This window comes from Lissotriton helveticus, chromosome 6 (genome assembly GCF_964261635.1).
Source record: "Lissotriton helveticus chromosome 6, aLisHel1.1, whole genome shotgun sequence".
NCBI classification, from domain to species: Eukaryota; Metazoa; Chordata; class Amphibia; order Caudata; family Salamandridae; genus Lissotriton; species Lissotriton helveticus.
Genome location: NC_136067.1, coordinates 75,959,903 through 75,981,299, shown reverse-complemented (window position 1 = coordinate 75,981,299; position 21,397 = coordinate 75,959,903). Strand labels below are relative to the sequence as shown.

The following is a 21,397-nucleotide window of genomic DNA, read 5'->3' as shown; positions in this document are numbered from 1 at the left end:
ACATTTATCTAAATGGGGATATGCAAAAAATCTGGCATGGCTCCGCCCGTCCAGGATCTACTTTGAGGAACCCCGTTCTAGTACTACCCTTTACGGGTGTGGGCTCAAGCACCTTCTTGCAGCTAGTAGAGTAATGAGTAGCAGATAGGCTTGTTTGAAGCTAAAGGATTAAAATAGAGAGGACTGAGAAACCCAAGAGTAGACCAGTCCAGTGAGCATCATGGTGAGGGCACAGTTACCATGCAGCTAATGGTGATGGAAGGTTGTTGTATAAGCGGTAATCAGTGGGTGGTGAGACACATCGGTTGAAGCCTCGCATATTCTCTAATCCCACTCTCGTCCCTCTCCTTGCAGACCAAAGAACGAAGTAAGGCCTATACAAGAAAAGTAAGTGACTCCAACTTTTTACTAGACCTGTTTTTTAATGACTGTTTCACAACAGAAGCTGCTAAAGTTCAGTACTAGGTGAACAATAGGAAAGGGTGGGCTCAGCTGGTACCCCCAAAATTCTTTCTAAACGAAGGGCCTGTGAAATATACTTATTCCCTTGTCCTGACAAAACCCATGGGCCATTAAAACGGATCTACCTGCATCCTATTTACTTCAGACATATGCAGCTCCCAAAACAGGACATCAAACAATATTTACAATTTTCACCGAGCCGATTGGATGAAATAGTGAATTACTTCATGATTTGCTTATCTTCGTGAATGCACTAACATCATATCAAAGGAGATTACAGAGTTCTTTTGAGGTTATGTGAGGGCTGACAATCGGTGTTTGGTTTGCATGTGGTACTGTGATGGCAGATGAGGTTTGTGATGTTGCTTGGCAATATTGGTACAGTTAGATGTTGGGTTAGTGCTACGATGGTAGGTTATCATGGTTGTTTGGGTTTTCAGCGGTAGGCGTGCTTTTTAAAAGTGAGAATAGTTTAGAGCGCGAAGTACTGTTTGTGAAAGTGTGTCACATTTGTAATTGTATCTGGTACTTTTTGACAGAGACATTTAGAAATAAGCGTTGACAAGGCCAGTCGGTCTAGGCTTTAAAAATCCAATCTATGGCTTTGCTTATGCTTTTTTCAAATCACACACATGCATCGAGACACCTGGGTGCACGTGCATCGAGACACCTGGGTGCACGTGCATCGAGACACCTGGGTGCACGTGCATCGAGACACCTGGGTACACGTGCATGGCAAACTTTCAGCTGCTTTTCTGTAACAGAAAACGCACTCCAAGTTGGCTGCCAATGCATGTGTCGTGACCCATGCACAACGGCAAGCCATGACACTTGCATTGTGACATGCTCATGCACTGCAATGCAGACGGTCAATTTTAATTTACTTATTTAACACGGGTACTGAGGTGAGGTGGAGAGCTACTAGATTGGGCTGGCTGGCTGCCTGTTGTCTGGCAGGGAAGAGTATATACCCCACTGACCGGGTGGAACAGAGTAAAGTCTACCAAAGATTGAATAAGGCCCTTTGGTTTCTTGCAGTAGTCTATCGAGAACCGAGGGGCACAGGCATCAATCAGCCAAGATTCGGTGATGAAAAGCACATTTTGTTTTGTTCAGAGTTTACGTTAATCATAGTCCATTGGTTTACTGCAGTATATGTATATTAATCAGTGTGGTTGGTAATGTATCTGTCTGCTCTTATGGGATTAACATTGTGACAGACCTGGCTCTTCGACTGAACGGAGCTGCTTACCCCCATCCCCCAGCGCCTTGAGACCCTCGCTTACAAACCCCCCGATTGATTGAATGAATGTAGAAAGGGAGCCAGGGAAAAATAACGAGGGAGCAGCTCTGATGGCGGAAGAGTTGGGGGGAGATGAGGAGCAGTGTCGTTACTTCTATTGGTATGTGTTTGGGTTGGTCATATCATGGCTCGCCCACTCGCAGCCTCTACTTTGGTGTGGAGGAAGCAGTGCCTTGAAGGCTCTGTGGTAGAGACGATGGCCAGTAGTGCTCCCTGGTTGGGAGGGTGCAGCGCCTGGGACTTTTCAGTGTCTGAGTGGGTGCAGTAGCTCGGAGTGTTCTTTGATGTAGTTTTAGGAGTGAAACGCAATATTTTTTTTAAATCTATTATACCTCTTACTATACCTAAGAGTTGGCAGTTTTCTGGTTCTGCTTTACTTGGTGGAGGTATCGTACATGAGGCCACTACACCTTCATTATTGATACCCGTGGCCAGTTCAGTCGAAGATCGTACACATCACTCACCCCAGTGGCAAAGTGAGCGAATTTGTTGGTATTTATATTCAAAGCAATTGTGTATTTGATATATTTAAAAAAAAAAAACTTTTATCATGTGGATCTTAACATGTACTGCTGATGTTACTGTAATAAAATATATTCTTTTTTGGGAGATATCAGTCAAAACTCCTTTACACTTTTATAAACTCAGTGCTGCTGTAAATAATAGCACGGATTGGTGGGGACTGCATCTATGTACTGCCGGTGGGTTTAACGTTACAGAGGTCTTGGTAGATTTAAAACAATTTTGGCATTTTTACGCATCAATGAATATGGTAGAAAACAGAGTATAGCTGAAGATTAAGAAGTCTAAATATAGCTCAAATATAAAATCTGTGGTTATATTAAAAATCTATTACAGCAAAAGGGGAACCGAGAGCGCATTAAGATCCAGCATACATGATCCAAACAGATACTGGTAACTTGATTGGTATGCAGTTCCTATGGGAGTGGGAAAAAGGGGGATAAAATATCTAAGGCGTTCTAACAGATCAGGTTGTTCGTAGAATCAGAGGGGTGGTTCCTTCTTGGAAGTAGAGCCCTCGCACACTAACGAGTGTCATTCTTCATCATAGGGCCTTTGCTCCTAGTCGAGCCGGCGCAGCAATGCGTGACGGGCACCCTCTAGGGGGTTTAAATATAGGCAGTTTGTTATATGTGTCAAAGGGAAATATCCTTTTATTTAGTCATGGCCTAAAGGAGTCCTGTACGTGAGTCGACCACTATGATCATGACATCCCACACACTGCCACATCCGGAGTGCTGCAACTGGCATATTTTTGGTATTGCCTCAACACTTCGATTTCTTTTACTTCCTAATCTATTACTTCCAAAGTTTTATTTCTCAAAAAATATTCCAAAATAATAGGATAGGAAAGGATCAGGAAAAAAAATAGGGAAAAGGAGGACAGCAACCCTTGCAAGCAAAAAATGGGAGGGACAAATGACAAAAGAATCTCAAAGAAAACAGGGAACAGAGTGAAAAAGTAAAAAAGTTTTGCAAAAGCCAGTGGCTCTCGTCTTTGGGATCTATTGGCTTTGCCAATGGTTTTATCAATGCTGCACAGCATCCATGATGCAACACAGAGAGGGCTTGTGGAGGGGTCACGCAACATGGCAGGTGGGGTGTTGGAGGTGAGGTAACATGGAGAGTGATGCAACTTGTAGTGTAGGGGTGAACCAAAACAGATTGAAGGTGTACAAAGTAACACAGAAGGCAAAGCAACATGGAGGGCTGAGGGGTGGCGGCCCAAAGCAATACAGTGGAAGAGTACAGGATGGAGTCTGCTGGAAAAAGACATGCAATCTAATTGAATGCTTAAACAAAAGAAAAAAGTAGCATCCATTTAAGGGAGTAGTGGAATAACACATACTTTGGCCACGCTCCATGGGAGGGACAAACACAAGAAGTGTAACTGAATGCCACATGCACCAACGTATGAAAAGCAAACAAATGAGTTGCACTTAAGTCAACCATTGGTAGCAGTGGGTTGCTTCTAAACCTCCCCCGTAAGTAACAAAATGTCTTGCAAGCAACAGCACATGTGCTGTCTCAGCCGAGACCTAAAAAAGAAATGGGGGGGATACCAAGGTTCCGTGAGTTACCACAAAAACATTAAAAAGATTTATAAAAAAATGTAATGTGGGAAAGAAAAAGGGGAAAACAAAAGTGCTGAAGAAGTAAAAAAAAAAATGGTGAGTAAAAACGGAAGTGATACTATTCACAAGTAGAATACGAAGATAACCAGGTGCATTCATTTCAAATGCGAACGGTCACTATTCATGTACTTGCATGCTACTAAGCCTTATTCACATTTCTGCCGAAATATAGAGCCAGGGTTCAAGATACACTTACCACAATTGAGCAGTAATTTGTTTGATAGTTTGCAAGCACAAAGTAAGGACGTATAGAACTTCTAGATTGAAAAGCTGTTTTTGGTTAGGGTTATGGATATTGTTGGGACCAGGCATGTCTCTAAGGTGAGGGAAAAGTTACTTACTGTAACCTTCGTTTGGCGTCAGTAGAATCATCCCTGCAATCATAAGCACTGAACAGTCCCATGTGCAGTGTCCTGGAGCACACATTAAAAAATATAAATATCAATGCTTTCAGAATGGCCTATTTGTAAGGAAAAAAAAGAATTGTAATAAATAAGACAGCATTTTATAACATAATTTAAGCTATAGTGGCCGATTTTAGCAGTTTTACAACAAAATAGTCACTAGGTTGATAAAAGTGACAAGAAAAAAAACATTTCACCAATCTTTTTTTAAAGTAAAAATAAAAAAGCAGAGTACTGTAGATACTTAGGAAGCTGCCTGAAGAAGCTTGAAACTGACAGTACCTCTTGAAGGAAGCACACTCCAGTAGTATCCCATTATACTCTCCATTGGGAGTTGCTCCATTTCTTTTGTAGGGAGACCTGTGCTCCTGCCACGCAGGCCTTCAATGTCTACTCTTGTGCCTGAAAAGAAGGGCTATGTATGATTTCAATGGAGATTCCCCCAAAGGAGAATTAGGTTAACTTTTCGTTCTCCTTTAGTAGACTGCCATTGATAATCAAAATTACCGAATAGAATAACAAGCTCAGCCCTTAAAGAGTGGTGGTAGAGAAGAGACAAAAAATGCTTCAGTCTACCCAAACAGATTTATAAGGGAGGCTTTACCCTTTTAAGTGTCTGCTCCAGTGCTGAATTTCAGACCGTTGTGTCTAGTGAAGCCATGGACCGACTTCCAGGTGGCTGCATAGCAGTATTTCTACTAAAAGAATATTGCTCAGCAAAGCAATAGTTGCTGCTTTGCGTCTTGTAGAGTTAGCCTTAGGTGTCCAGGCAAAGCCTCGTTGGCTTTCTGGTAAAATAGAAGGCAATCCCTCAGGAACTAGATAATTTAGAAGTGTATAAACCTGTACAAACAAGCCCACTACTCACTGTGTATCCATTTTCATTTCCATTTTTTCTTGTTTTGTCTATATGAAATTCTGGAACTCTTTCAACATCTGATGACTGCAGAAACCTTTTTGCTGGAGTGGAGAAAAAATGTTGAACGCAAAATGGCCTGATTAATAGGGGATGGCAATATATTCTGCCGGCAGAGTTGGCGCTGTTTTGGCCACTCCACATTACGCTTGTAACTCAGAGTTCCGGCCAAAATCCACCAAACACCACATGGGAGTTTTTGCGCTTGCGCGTCTCACAAGCAGTAAGTTTGTGAGTGAGGTTTGGCATCCCCTATTATGATTTTCAGCCGCTGGGAGGGCACCCGGTGAGATTTCTCCAACACGGGTTGTCGCAACCGGTCCAAGAGCTGCAAGTCAAATATAAAATCTACTCAAGCGGCAGCAAAATCAGCTCAAGAAGCTGCGCCATCTGGCACGTCACATAGTGCCACTCGCACTGATTTTGTCAGTGCAGAACGAGCTCCCAGTGCTAAATCACAGTTTAACGTGCCTATTTCTGCACGCTTATGGAATTCCGCGGAGTTTTTTTTGGGGCAACTTCATGGAATTCCGTGAAGTTAAACTCCACAAGTTCCGCCCAGGCCTACTAATTGGGTTGGATATCAAAGACTACTTTTGAAAGGAATCTCTGATGCGTCTGCACGGCCTTTTTATTCTTATGGAATACTGTGTACGATTCATGGGACCATAGGGCCTGAAACTTGTTTACTGCCAGATGGAGCCATAAGCAGAAAAGCTGTCTCCTTAATATATGTTAAAGAAAAGCTGTGTGAATTGGTGCAAAGGAGAACCCATGAATTTTGAGAGAACCACATAAAGTTCCCGGGGGGAGGTCTCTTTGTCAGAATGGAAGAATGGAGTTGGACCTAAAGCCAATAGAAAAGACTTGAGAGCAAGGTGAACTGCTGAGTTCCAGGGGGCAGATTTGGTAAGCCATTTCTCTTTGGGACCACGTGCCTTGAGTCTGGAGATGATCCATGCGCACAACCCAACCTGTCAGAGTACACTCTTTAGTATCACCTGGTTGAGAACATCATGGTGGAAAGGAACTCCCATTAAGAGAGTGACTGGATTACACCACTATGGGAATAATTGGATAGCTGCTGGAGTGAAATTCACCATATCTTCCCAGTTTTACAAGAATTGGGACCACTGGTCCTCGAGGCATTGTTGTAGAGGTCTCATGTGAAGGCAGGCGCCAGGAATATGCACAAGGCTGTTAAACATGCATGGTTGTCAGATGTTTTAGCGTCTGAAGATTCAGAAATTTCAGGTGGCTAGAAAAGACAGTTTTTCCACTTTTATACTCTGGGTGTCCAGCACAGTCCCAAGAAAACAAATAGACTGAACTGAAGTCAGGATTAACATTGGTATATTGACTTGTAAACCTAAGCACTGAAGACTGACCACCATCAGACTGAAATAAGTAAATTGTGGTGGACAACGATTACCATTCTCAGATGTGCTGCCTCCACTGCCATGCACTTTGAAAGTTTGTGGGGCTGCATTAGCCCAAACTGATGGACCTTTTATTGAAAATGGCTTTTGCTACGTCTGATGAGTCGCGAGTGAGAATAGGCATCCTGGAAGTCTACACCATGCATTCAGTCTCCTAGAAGTAGGTGAGCGTAGATGTGGTGTAGGGTTGGCATCCTGAATTTCTCTTTTGTTTTTCTTTTTACTCCATTTGTTAGCTAAACTTTGGCAGAGAATCATTCTGAATTAACTCTCTTTTTCAGCCAGAAAGTAATGAGATTACATTTCATTTACTTTCTGGGAATCTAGGATTTTCTCCAGTGCTAGACTTTTTTTTTTTGTTTGCTACAAGATGCAAGTGATTTGAACTCGTAGGATGACTGCTAGTGGAAGGGCCCTGAATTTGAGATTGTAGCCAATTTACAAATAATTCAGTACCCACCTGCCTGAAAAATCTTTTGCTCTCACAGATGTTTGATGATACTCTTCCCCCCCCCTCATGCTGACAAATGGAGAGTGAAGGGGGAGTGACTGTTTTCTTGCTGGAGAGTTCCCTGCAGCCCCAGAAAAATGGTGACCTCCTTTGCTTCTTCACTGACAGCATGCTTGGTACTGCTCCTCTGCTAGTGTTGCTACAAAGGTCACTGAAGGGTTTGAGCACCTGATTGGGAATATCAATGGTCTTGATATGTATAATGATTTTTAGTGTAATCCTTCCTCTTCTCTAATCCAACAACCCTCCATTTCTGTCTTCATCTTGTTCACCTGTTCGTCACCGTGGGATTCACAGGGAGTTACCCGAGAAAGGAAGGTTGAGAAAGCGTTGTAGCACTTTAGGCTATAGAGCAGTAGCCATAACCACGAGGACACTTCATGATCATCTGTGGCGATGTGTGTGTGCAGCCAGATCGGATGAGTCTGCTGCAGCACTGATTATCTACTAAGCGACCATCATTTACTCTGAGATGATCTCATTAAAGTCCTTTCCTGTCTATTGGAAGTTCTTCAGCAAATCTCTGTAAGGAGTTAGAGAGAGACCGGTCACATCTCCCCAGCAGAACAGTCACACTTGCTGCTTTCATAAAGGTAACCACTGTACCACACATTTTGTGTCCCACATAATCCAGACGCTTGCTGTCCTTTTGTGGAGGTAATGTCGATAGTGGTGCAGTAGCATGGCTTTTTCTTGCCACTGAGGCAGTCACTGAATCAGGGATAGGATTAGCCCTGAGAAACAGAGGTTCTTATCCAGGAGACCAAGAGTTCTTTAAAAACAAAATGGTAATCTGAGCTTATGCAGAAGGAGACAGTTTTCCAGGCTCACTGAACCTTCCAGACTGCGATTCCTGGTATCTTCGGTATTCATCCTTGCCAAGTAGCCAGATGGTTTCTGTCCCTCAGACTTCTTCTTGACATCTCCCGACAAAATTCACACTCACTTGGAAGAAGGGTGTCTGGAAGATAAAGAATACAAAAACGGTGAGTCTATTCTTGCTATCTTTCTACCACAGGATGAGTCCGAATCAAAAGTAGAGGGCACTTTTGAGGAAAAAAGAAAATGTTAACCATCGGAAAAAGTAAAAAAAAAAAAAATAAAAGCAGACATTCTTTTCTTACTGAACAGTCAATGAATGAGGGGAAAAAATGTTTTCTGTCAGAAAAAGTTAAAAAGAAAAACACTTTTTCTTACTGAAGAGGCACTGAATGAAGCAAATCATTCACGTTTTCCCGAAAGTTCTTTTGCCAGTAAAAAAGCCAAAAAAAAGGTAGAGCTCTGCGCTCCAGGATCCTGAACCAAGGAGGTGGAAAAAAATCTGGAGTAACTGCCACTGACAAGGGCATGATGGGATACTAGTGGATTGGGCTTGCTTAAAGAAGTGTCCGTTTTTAACCTTTTCAGACTGCAGCCTAATTAGCTACACTGCCCTTGCTTTTAAAAATGGTCCGAGTTTTTTTTTCTTGTCACTTTAATACATTTATGACTATTTTTCGTTATCATTTTTATAAAGAAAAGAGGCTAATATAGCCGTTTTTTTTTTTTTACAAATTGGCTTTTATAGAAAAAAAATGTAAACTGTATGTTTTGGGAAGGTGTGTTCCGGGATAGCGCACATGGGTGAGAAGACTGTTCATTGCTCATGGTTTTCACTGGAAATCCCCTGAAGGAGAAATATTGAGTTAATATTAGGAGTAGTGATGGGATAAATGTTAAGTTAAGGAGGCGTGGGTTAGTGATGGGTTTAACAGTACTGGGCACTGAAGCATTGCGTCTGGGATGTGCCTCCTCAATATTGGTTATACGCGGTGTGCTTTCCTTCCACGAGTGTCCGTGCTTACAGATTAATGAGTGCACTAGAAGGTGGGCCACTTGCTGCTTTTCTACTTGCCGGTGTGATTGACCGACACTATTTGCTGTGTCCCAGCTTTGCTTGCCTCCTTCTGCTGCGTTGACTTCAGAGAGGTACAAGATTTTTATGTACCTGTTGAGTTGGACTGTTATCCCTATTAATTTAAACAAAAGCACATACGGCTCTGCATGCAAGTGGTTCTCACAAGCACACGTGTCTGTGCTTTTACTTAGATGGTGTGCTCCTACTAAGACGTACACCCGCAATGAAAAATGTCTGAAGGACGTTGTGTGATGTTACAAGTAGGTCAATCCCATCTCCCTTATCGCACTAAGCTGCAGGTTTGCGGATCGTGTAAACCTATTTCAAACGCTGTATTCGGGAGTCTTAGAGCCTGTTTATGAGTTTGGCGGATGGGATACTCGTCACAAACGTGACGGATAACCCATCCGTCGTATTACAAGTTTCATATAATGGACTTGTATTTGGCGGACGGAATATCCACCAAGATCGTAATCGGGCCCTTATTCTTTTGACAGATGCTATTTAGTTGACAGTATTAGACCGCTTGCCACGCTGGTTGAATATCTGTTTAATAGGCCTGCATGAACACTGAACCGATTAGTGTTAAGTAGCTTTTAGGCCTCGCGGTTAAAGAAAGATGTGTGTAGTCTACTTAGTAAGATGCGCATGTTGGAGGATCTATCACCCTCAAATGAAGCCCACCTCCAGTGCTTCAGCATGATGCCCCATTACATGGATGTGCATGCAGTCCGAGTGGTATAAATCAAGCAGATGAAGTGAAATTGATAGTACCTGGAATTCCGAAGTGCAGAGCCATGGCTTTGTAACCCTTCTAGGCGTCTCCAATGCACTGCCTGTAAATATACATTTGGTGAGCACACCATGCTCCCCTATGGGGCTCTCTGGAGGAGAGAAGAAGGGCTTTATGGTGGTAGCTAGCTATGCCCAACTTTGTCTCATGGCAGCTTAAATAGTGTCGGCACTGTGAGCGTATCGTCTATTTGAAATTATCACCTGTTGCTGCTTACTTGTACTGCCACATATAGATGTGTACTGCACAGAAAATTTTGATCTTTTTCTGTCCCAATAGAAGTTGTATAGCTTCATGGACAAAGGTTTTGTGCAGAGCTTCTATGGCTTACCTATTTTTTTTAACTTATTTTAGCAGTCTGCATAAGGGATGTGTAAACTATCTATGTGCTTGGCACTTTAACTGATATGATCAGTGTATTTTGGATACATTTATGAACCGAACTAATTTTTCCAATAAATTACCATATTTTAATGTTTCAGTAAGGTTTGATATTTTTCTTAATGAGATAGCCAATTAAAGGAAACTCTTTTATCTTAGCTTTTGTGTTCTAATATCTAATCTTTCAGTTACTTTAGAACCATTATGTGGCATTGGTGTAGGTATTTTTTTACGATACTGGCTGTCTCCAGATTTATAATTGTTAATCCTGCCCCTTTCCTTACATTATGTCTGACTTTAAATTCTCAGAATATTAAACTCTGGTCTTGAAATGTAGATACTTGTGACAGTGAAGCCTCTGTAAGCTAGTAGTAAAGGTCTAGTGTGCCTACAATGAGGAGTAGTTTATGGTTCTTCTACGGCAATAGTACACAAAAATTCAGTTTTGCAGCGTGAATCTTTCTGGATTCACTATGCTGTGCATTATTCCGCGGTCTTGTGGTTGGGTCCGGATTCGTAGTCTTTTCTTTTTTTTTTTTTTTTTTTTTTTTTTTTTTTTTGTAGCCCAGGTGGGCGTCGGCGTCACACCCCTTTGGGTGTATTTCCGGTGACGTCGGCATGCTTCCTGCGGAAGCTCCCACTCTTGGGCGCCATCTTCAGATTCTTTTTTTCCGCAGTCGGGTCTGGATCGTTCCCGTTTGGGCTCCAGACATTTTTGGAGAAAGAAGAAAGAAAATACAGAAAAGACGAGGAGAAGTCATCTGAAGACTGCAGGGGACTTCATCGACGAAAAGCCGGCAAGGAGAAGGCGTTTTTTCATCGAGATCATCGACGACCGTCGACGAACACGCGACCAGAGAGGCCCTGGACGCTCGATGATGGACAACACGCCGTTCAAGTTCTGCCGTAACTGCCACCACAAGTACGCGCAGAAGGACCAGCACCCGGTATGCAACCTTTGCCTACCGGTGAACCACGAAAGCGGAGACTGCAACGCCTGTTCCGCCTTCGCCCCGAAGACCCTTCGTGTGAGAGAGAGGCAGAGGGTAGCACACGCCACCCTGCAGGGGAAGGCCCCGACTCCGTCCCTCAACGAGCTGGGGATGTCCTCCGAGGAAGAAGACAACGCTGCCGCCGAAGACGACAGCTACACGGTCGTAGAGACCGATTACACGAAGACTTCTGACAAGGTAGGAGACTCTTCGGCCCCCAAGAACCCGAGAGACTCTGAGTCTAGAAAAATCGAGGGCAAGACCCTGAAAGCGCCGACGCCAAAAAAGGCGGCGTCCGCGACTACTCCCAGGCCCAGCGGATCCTCTGAGAAGGAGTCCCCGGCGCCGAGGGCTGCTGATCAGCAGAAAACGTCGAAAATCGTCCCCGAAAAGGATCGATCGACGCCGAGGGAGAAAGACCCAAAACTGACGACGACGACCAGAGACCCAAGATCCGGTCCGACGTCGACGTCGAAAACTTCGACGCCGAAAGGTACGGCGACGAACCATCCGCCGAAAAGAACGGCCGACCCATCCGACGCGGAACACGCGGCAGAGATGGAGAAGAAGAGAAGGCGCCTCGAGGCCGAAATGGAGAACATCATGCAGCGGAAGAAAGATTTCGATGCAAAGATGAAGGCCTTCACGATCCCTCACAAGACCAAGCCACCGGTGGTGGAGGCAGTCGAGTAGGAGGAAGAGATCGCCGAAGTCGTCGAGGAACAAGACCAGGACGTCGAGGTGATCGACGACCAGGAGGAGTACGAGAATCCCTACGATAGTTACAACTATGGGGAGGAAGAGGAAAGCAGGACGGACGCAGACTCGACACCCTCTGACCTACAGGAGGTAGATTACATAGATGTCGACATCGACAGCCCGGAGGAGGTGGTCGACACTTACCCCTCGAGGCCCTCGCCGCCGGACGACATCGGGGCCTACAACTCGGTGATACAAGCTGCCGCAGCAGCTTTCAAGCTCAAGCTTGACGAAGAGAAGCAGAAAGCAGACTTCCTTCTAGAAACATTGCTCCCAACACAAACGAGGAGCCAGTTCCTTCCAATGCTCGAGAGCGTCTTGGCTCAGGGGAAGGAAGCTTTCAGGGAGCCCGCAACATGCAAGGCAGTAACTCCCAGAACTGAGAAGAAGTACAAGCATTCCACAAAGGACCCGGCCTACATTCAGGGCACGGTCTCCGCAGACTCCATTATCACGGCCACAGCAAGGAGGAGGGCTAACGTACCCACTACCTCGGGCCCACCACCGGATAAGGAGAGCAAAAGGATGGATCTGGTGGGCAGAAGGATCGAACGGAATGCCGCGACCCACTGGCGCATGGCTAATTCCAACGCATGGCTAATTCCAACAGTCCCTTTCCGAAACAATGAAGTTGACCTGGAGAGAAACCAAGGTGGCACTAGTTAAGCATTTATTTATGAGATTTGTAGAGCGCACAAATACCCGTCGATGTATCGGCGCAGGAGACAGCGGGCATAAACCAGATAACAGAGGAACTTATTGGTTGAACAACCAGTTTTTGTCAATTTTCCGAAAGCTATTAAAGACTGGCTCGATCTGATCTCAATTGGGAAGGAGTTCCAAAGTTTTGCTGTGGCAACGATGAAGCGCTTATCACCCCATGATGCGGTTTTAGTATGTGGGACCTTAAGCAGATGTGCTGTAGAAGAACATAGGGCCCGGTCAGGGATATTGGCATCTAGAGCCTTGTTGAGAAACAAAGGTCCAGAGTTGCAGGTGGCCTTGTAAGCAATGCACAAGGCCTTAAACTTTATGCGGTTCCTTACAGGGAGCCAGTGATACTGTTGAATGACATGGGAGATTGGCTTGTATTTAGGAGTTCCTGGTAGCATTCTGGCTGCTGAGTTTTGGACTACTTGGAGTTTGTGGATGACCTTACTTTGGGCGTTAATAAGAAGACCATTACAATAGTCAATGATGGACATGACTAGGGTACTTACTAATGTTTTTCCCACATTCAGGGGTAGAAATGGTAGAAGCTTTTTTTATCATTCGCAACTTATGGAATGATGATGAGACCACAGAGTTGGCGTGGGGAACGAAGGACTGTCGTCATATATGACGCCCAAATTCCTGACCTTGGTGACTGGAAGTAGTGGTAAGGGACCCAATGAGGGTGGCCACCAGGAGGAGGACCAGATGGATGACAATTTACCAAATGTCATAACCTCTGTTTTCTCAGAGTTTAGCTTAATGCGATTGTTGGCCATCCAGCTACTGATGGCCAGCATGCCATTCTGAAAGTTGGCTGCTACTTTATCACCATCATTGTGTACAGTAAGCACCAGTTGCGTATCATCGGCATAAGATGTGAGGCCCATCCCATGTGCTTTGATTACTTTAGCTAAGTCCGACACATAGATATTAAAGAGTATCGGACTTAAGGGTGATCCTTGCGGAACACCACACGGGAGGGCCAGTTGGGAGGAAGTAAAAGTGCCGAGATTCAATGATTGTGTACGATTGGTGAGGAAAGAAGTCAGCAAGGCTCTAGCTGTGTGTTTGAAACCTATTTTTGTGACATGGTCGATCAAAATGGCATGATCGACCTTGTCAAAAGCTGCTGAGAGATCCAGCAGTTTGAGGACAGCCGTCCCTCCCGGATCTAAAATAATCCTGATGTCTTCCAATTCCTTGATAAGCGCCGTTTCAGTTTCGTGTCCCCTACGGAAGCAAAATTGTGTTTCATCCAAGAGTTGGTGATCTTCAATATACTTGGATAACTGGATGTTCATCACTTTTTCGAAAATTTTGGCCGGAAAAGGCAGACTAGCTATGGGTCTATAATTCTTTGTTTCATTCAGTTCCAGATTGTTTTTTTTTAACAAATGTTTAATGATGTTTTTTTTTCTCCATATCCTGGGGTATATGCCTGATGTAAACATTGCATTACATTTGTTAGATATTGTCAGTGCACCCATGTCAACTACTAGTTTAAGTATGGCTGGAGGGCATGGGTCGGTGGCGGAGCCTGACTTAATGGTGGAGATTATATTTGAAATCTGGTCGGGTGATGTACTTTCAAATTGCATAAGGGAGGGGGAATGTTCAGTGGTGCCAAGGTTTAAAGGCTGGTCATCCATTTTGGTCTGAGACGAAAGTTAGTGTAGATATTATTCACTTTTTCAAAGAAATAGTTAGCCAGGGAGTCACATAATGCCTGTGAGGGAGCTGAGTTACCGTTCGATGTTTGTCCTGATAGTTTGACAACTACCTGGTGGAGATGCTTATTGGAATCTTGCGCAGATTCAATCTGTGCGACATAATATTTGCTTTTCTCCTGCGAGATCATCAATTTATATTTGGTAAGTGCTTCTTTATAGAGGATTTTTCCCTGGTTGTTGCAATTTTTAAGCCACTCTCTCAACATTTCTGCACAGTTTCTTCTGTACTCTAAGGGGTTCAGAGAACCATGGGGTCGATGGAGAGCAGAGATTTTTCAAAAAGTTTTTTTTTTGGCACCAACAGATTGAATACATTATGCAGCCAGTTAGAGTAATTTGACAATGTTAAATTAGGGTCTGAAGCTTCTGGTTGAGTTGAGTTGAGGACAGATGTACTTTGAGGAGCTAAGGATCTATGGTCTTTCAGGTTCTAATTACTACAGGCGTATTTGAAAAGGTACTAGGTGTCAGTTTTTTATTGATATGGATATTAAATATGACCGCGTGATGGTCAGTCTAGACCAAGGGAAGAATACTCTTTAGGTAGATGGCTGGAGAAAAGGCCATCTAAGGTATGGCCAGCTAAGTGTGTGGGATTGGATACCCGTTGTGAAAGACCTACTGCCTCTAGTTCTGAGAGCAGCTTGATCGTATCGTTGTCGGAGTAATTTTCAAGATGAAAATTGAAATCACCTAGAATAGTGAGAGTGGGTTCAGCTGCCAGGGGCTCCAACAAGTTACTCAGTGTGGAAAGAAACTCTGTCCAGGATCCTGGGGGAAGATAAAGTAAGATACCCTTAAAAGTTTGAGAAGGGGTGAGCAGGAAAGAAAAATTCACTGCTTCACAAGTCTAAGAAGGTATATTGTCTATGTTAGGTGTGAATTTACTACGATAAATTATCGCTAACCCACCGCCCTTTTTATTAGGTCTATCTTGTCTAAAGGCTGCATAACCCTCCGGGGTAGCAGCGGTAAGGTCGGGTCCCGATGAAAGGTCTGTCCAGGTTTCAGTTGGGAAAAGAACATCACGGTTCTGTTCTATTAAGAAGTCTGATACCTCGTACATATGTTTAACTAGTGAGCGTGCATTTATAAGTGCAGCGGTGATGTTTTCATGATTAAAATAGGCAGGATGCGCCTTAGAAATAGCCGAACTGGGCTGAGTAACTAGTTTGAAATCACAGTTAGGACAGGCAGCAGAGGGGCCGCTTGGTGAGGCATCTAGCTCAATGAGAGGGCACATAGTTACAGGAGTTGCTGGGCGAAGGTTTTTAGCTCGGTACCCAAGTACATTGTTTTATTAGAATCTGACGAGGCCGAGCCGGGGGGGGGGGGTCAGAGGGGGGGGGGGGGGGAGAGGGGCTGGGCCTGAGCCCGGTCCAAGGAGCAGACGGGCTTGCCTTTGGCGTGCGCACAGGCGTCCAACTAAATAGTGGTGGGGGCGCCGGAGATTAGCGCGCTAACCCCAACCAGAAGTGCCTGCAACTCCCAAGAGCCCTCCGCGCAACGGCACTTGCCGCGTCGGACCGGGGCGAGGGAGTGTACTGCTCTGGTAAGTAGTTAAAAAGTGCAATATACGGTTTCAGTGAGAGCAATAGTTAAAATTCTGCCAAGAGCGCCACAGAGAAAGTAAGCGTTACTGTCAATCTGTTTGTAGTCACGATCCAGCTAGAAGAGTCCCTGCTGTCAGGTTCAGCCGCGTCCGCATCATCCTTCCACTGGAGTGAGCTTTGAAGACTTTACTCTATAGAGTGTGAAACAGAGGAACAAACGGGACAGATACCTCAGGAGTGTGGTGCACTAGAGGAGTGACTTCAAAAGTATAGCACAGTTGAGGACTGACCATGAGAGAATATTGTATAGTGGAGGAGTGTCTCTGTGAAATTATACAGTGGCAGAGTGCCCTCAGGAGTTTAAGACCGTAAAAGATGGACCACAGGAGTGTAAAACAATAAAACACTGGCTATAGGAATTACATACAGTGGACTCAACAGTACACCTGAACTCAGGAGTTTAATGAAATAGAAAAGTGGCACCTAGAGTATGTGTGGTTAAGAAGTGATCTCTGCCATATGTCCTAGTTAAGATGGGGGCCGTGTAGTGATTAAAGTAGTGGAACAGCATTGAGTGAAAACGCAGTAGTTTTGTGTCCTCAAGAGTAAACACCTCTGGGATAAATTCAGTAGAGGAGAAACCGTAGGGGTAGAATGAGGTTAAGAAATTACTTCAGGAGTTTGATACAGAGGGAGAGTGAGCAACAGTTTAATAGTTGCGCAGAGACCTCAGGATGATAACCTAGTTAAGAAGGGATACCAGGAGTGTACGTAGTTAGAAAATGACCGTGGCAATAAATCGAATAGAGGAGCTTCCTCAGGAGTTTAATACAGTACCAACATGACCCTAGGAGTAATTACACCCAGGGCCGCTCAGTTGTAACGTGTCATATAAGAACGTTCTGTTTAAAAATAAGAAAAGGAGTTTGTTTTCTGATAGTCCTGGCTCAGATGTACTGTGTGAGTTTAAGGACCTAGCTAGATACAACAGTAGGTTTACCTACGGCGCCCCAACTCATTGAGAATGGACAGCCTGCTTTGCCATTTGGGCACTTACCTTCTGTTAAAACCTCAGGCCCATCTTTCAGTTGTAAGCTGACATTTGAGGATGGGATATGTTCTATATAGTCAAGATCAGTGGTAGACAATGTTTTTTTCTTTATTTCTGCAGTATGCAGAAACCCATCGGCAGGTGAATTTGCCTTTTCCATAATCCACAGTCATTAAAAACTGTGGGCCAAAGGCCGCTGCAAGATAGCTAGTCTGTACACCCTGTCATGGGCAACCCATGTTTATGGTCATTAAGTAATCCTTTTTCGGGTACCCAGCAGCGAATCAGAATTGTAACGAGACTGGTTCTGACTGGTTAACAGGCTGTCAACCAGAAATACAAAAAACAATATACCTAACAGTTCTATTGGTGCATTCCACCCAATCAGAATATGTCTTTGTTTTTACAGAGTTCTGGCTTGCTTTTGGAAAGCCAGTCAGAATAACAGTGGGAAGCTGACGCTTCCTTGCATTGCTCTGCGGGCCAGGGAGAAAGTACACGTTTTTTGTGATTGGGCAAGAAATGAATTCTTATTTTATTTCTCTTGGAGAGCAGTTTTATAGAAACAACTTTTGCTCTCCAGGCGGACTAAAAAAAGAAGCAGATTTTAATGTACCCAGTTTTTAGCTGTTCATTTTGCCCACTACAAGTCAAGATCTGGGAAAATTAGGTTCTCATTAGGGCACCTCCAAGATTCTTCTGCCGCTATTCCTCTTCGGTTCTGCCTCTAGTAGACTTGGCCAATACACGCTGACATTTTTTTTTCTTTTGCAATTCTTGCTCTGTCTCTTGCTCTCTTCTTTTTTTCTTCCAGAAAGTCAAAGCGAGGAAAGGGAAAGGGTCAAAAAAGAAAGCGCAAGAAAAGCCGGTACAAACCACACTGCTTGTACGTTTGTATCGTGTACCCCAGTCCTGTTGCGACTTTGAACCTATCCCCTCCTTTCTGCTAGCCCAATTAGACACATATGGACACTTGTCCCACGTGCCGACATTGGACGTGCAGCCTTACTATCAAGATTGTATAAGTGGTTGTGCAAATCTGCAGCTGATAACAGTGGAAACGCTGTTTGTCTTGGTGATGGTGGTGGAGGTGTAAATGTAATCTGAGATCGAGGCTACACATATCAAGAAAGCGTTGATTGCTTTTTTGGTGTGGGTAGTCACTGTGTTGAGCTGCCATGGAGAAGTCACTTCTGTTGCCAGAATCGCAATACTTCCGATGCCAATTTCCTTCTTCAAGGGAGCAAACCTCCTTGTGCGAAAAGCGCATAGAGTTTTCCATTAGGAACAACACACATACATACACTCCTTTCGTTTAACAGCTTCTGTCTGTGTGTAGTCACTGTGGCAAATCTTTTTGTTGAGGGTACTTTTTGTTTTGTATGGTGTACCTTTTTGTCTTGTTTGAATTTGTTGTTGGTTTTGCTTGGATTTTGTGTGAAGATCTCGTTAGATGTTGGAGGCGGGGGTGTCGTGGTTAAAAAAGGCATGTCTCCAGCTGGGATGGTCTGCTTACCTTTCTCTTTTCCTCGCAGCTTGAAAAAAATCCTGCATTAGAAGGAAACTTGTGCCCTATAGATTTTGTCAACAAGTTTGCTTGCTGTTTTCCCAAAGAACAAATGCATGAGACAGCATGAGGTGTTCCATTCCAGATAGTCACAGGAGAGTAGGATACGAAAATTGAGTAATAGTTGATATTATATAAATGTTGAACATAGAAACATGGTTAGAAAGTAGCCTGGAAACCGCTGCTATGATCCTTTCAGCAGTTGTACGAAAGTTAACAGTCAATGGTTCGTATTTGGCTTGTTTTGATGCTACTAAAGAATCTATGAGTAGCCTTCACTTCTGGTCTAATCAGATGCTGAGCTAGATGCCTTTGAGTCCACAACCCCTTTAAATCCATGAAACTGTGTAATTTTCTTCTAGGCCTACCACCCATGTACCGTGGTGGCTTGGTGTAGACACAGGAGCAATACGAGGCACCCTCTACTCCTACATGTGAAGGCAAACTATTTAAGTGGAGCATCAAATTCAACGTAAAATAATCAGATTGAAAAAATTGTGTTTGCTTAGACACCCGTAGTTGGCAGGTAGTCTATAGCTGACTCTGCTGTGTGTACAATTTGCACCCTTTCATTCACAAAACGTAACTGCACTAAGCCATGTGGCAGCAGCCTTGTTAACTGATAGTGGTTCCGCAGCTGCATGGTACTAAATATGGTAAGAATAGAGAATTTAGTATCCAAAAAGCTACAAACTGGGATTCCAGGTTTGCCTGGAAATTAAAGTTACGTCTAAAAGGAGCAAAAGTATATCTTTTATTGATGAAACAGGGTCTGTACCCCAAGTTTAAAGAAAATGTGATGATACTAGCTGCCATAAAAGTGATAACTGGCCTATGCTCTGGGCAACTAAGAGTCTTCATCGTGACATTGTGGTCATCTTCCAGTAGAGTTTGTACAGGACATGTTAGGAATAAACCACAGTAGTACATTTAAAACTTTGAAACCGCACGGTACCGAATGTCTCATAGGGTATCTTTAAATCGTATTGTCATTATCCCAGCATCATTAGACCTAGATGATATTGCAGGATATTGATACGCAATTGTCTTGCCCATATCAAGAAGGTCCGTACTTGAGGCTATAGCTTGAGCTCAGAATTTTCTCACCAGCCGCCTTCACTATAGCCGTTGCTGCACACCAGCCTGACGAAAATAGCAGTCTGCTAACGTTTCCCAACAAGACGCAGCTATTAAAACTGCTGCAGAAATGGTGGAGTTGTTCTAAATGGATTCCTGGTACCAATGTCTCTCAAAACCTCTGTAAAGTAACTTAAATTAACAGGTGATCCTTGCTATACTACTACATTCACCACCAGTTATTTATGAGCTTGGGCACCTGCACTCCTGGTTCATCGGCATAAGATGAGAAAAGGTCCATCTACTCCATGGCCCGGCGCTGTTGTTTATAGAACTCTAATGGATTGCGTAGAGGTTAGCATTGCAGTTCATTGTGTGGCATGCATTCGGTTTGTAAATATAAATTTGTGCTATAATCATGGGGCTGATGTGACATATTACATGTGTTCAAAACAGAAAATAGTTAAAAAAAAATGACCTACTCTTGCCGCACTGTGTGCTGGGACCCTCGCTTTTTCCCGTAAAATGCAGGATTTTTCGAAGTTCTCTGCTCTGTAAGCCTTCTGTCCTCTCTCTCTCTCTCTCTCTGCATCTGCTGTCTCTTTGGAATTGTGATACCTTCGGTTCTTGGCATTGGGGGCGGAAGGTGGGAAAAGATGGTGGCATGGTGGGTAGGATGGTGGGACTGGGAGGGGCCTTGATGTTATTGCATGTTAACGTTTCTCTCTTGCTGAAGCCGCTGTAGCTTAGACTCTGTTTCCCTTTTGCCTTTTTGCAGTCATTGTGAACCTTGCAAAGAAAGGAGAAAACACTTGTTTGTCCAAGACCCCCTCACCTGTAAATGCTCCTGCAAATTCACAGACTCACGTTGCAAGTCGAAGCAGCTTGAGTTAAACGAAAGGACTTGCAGGTTAGTTTATTTTTTGCCAGAAGACAAAGAAGAGATATTTTTAAATAAAACAACTTAAAAGATACTGCTCAGATTAAAAGATTGCTTGCTACTTTTTAGCAATATTGCTTCTTGGGGAGGGGGATACGTTGGTGCTTGGAGCTTTAGTTTAACAGTATGTTCCATCTTCTGTAAAGGGGATCATACGGTTCTCTTTTGTTGCTGTTATACAATTACAAAAATAAACATCCTTGCTTTCAGTTTGAGGTTTTTTCTGCCTTTTATTGAAAATAGGGTACACAATGCGATTTCTGCACTTCTATGAGCGAGTAGTGTTTGAGGAACATAATTCTTTTCTCTCTTTTGAAGCAAGACGTCCATCATGGTTATCAAAAACTCGTGATTAGAGTTTGCAGGTCCCCACTACTCCATTCTACCGATATAATAGCCACAATCTTTTTCTTTTTTAATATGAAAACATTATCAATGCATTCAACTGTGATGGGGATCCATGTAGACATTCACGCCTTTGAGTTCAGCCACTTCTTGCATCAAGTTGAGTACTGCATCATGTTACTCTAGAGATCTTCTAGATCAAGTGTATCTAAAATTAAAGTTTTGCATCAAAAAGTTGTTTATGCAAACAAATCTTCTCGTTCCCAGATACTCCTGTTGAGAATTAATGGATGGAGGACATGAATAATAATCCAATTTGTTTCTTACGCATTCCTCACTGGAGTGTTTTTAACACTTGTTTGCGTCTTCTGGTCAGTGTTCCAAAGAGACTAGGGAAGTTTGAATGA

The 21,397-nt window shown here is 43.6% G+C and overlaps 1 protein-coding gene and 1 long non-coding RNA gene across 4 annotated transcripts in view; one reads left to right on the top strand and one right to left on the bottom strand.

Moving 5' to 3' along the window:
• The window catches only part of LOC144762245 (uncharacterized), a 637,926-nt gene that overhangs the window by 558,606 nt on the left and 57,923 nt on the right, over positions 1-21,397 (bottom strand). The window lies entirely within an intron of this gene.
• VEGFA (vascular endothelial growth factor A) overlaps positions 1-21,397 on the top strand; it is a 74,370-nt gene that overhangs the window by 43,633 nt on the left and 9,340 nt on the right. The window contains exons 5-7 of one of the 3 annotated variants that reach the window (XM_078647388.1): positions 355-387; positions 17,876-17,929; positions 20,484-20,615. In XM_078647388.1, coding sequence (XP_078503514.1) covers positions 355-387; positions 17,876-17,929; positions 20,484-20,615 — 219 coding nt within the window. Of the gene's footprint in view, positions 1-354; positions 388-17,875; positions 17,948-20,483; positions 20,616-21,397 lie in introns of all 3 variants that reach the window. The other 2 variants (XM_078647387.1, XM_078647389.1) reach the window with 2 other exon arrangements.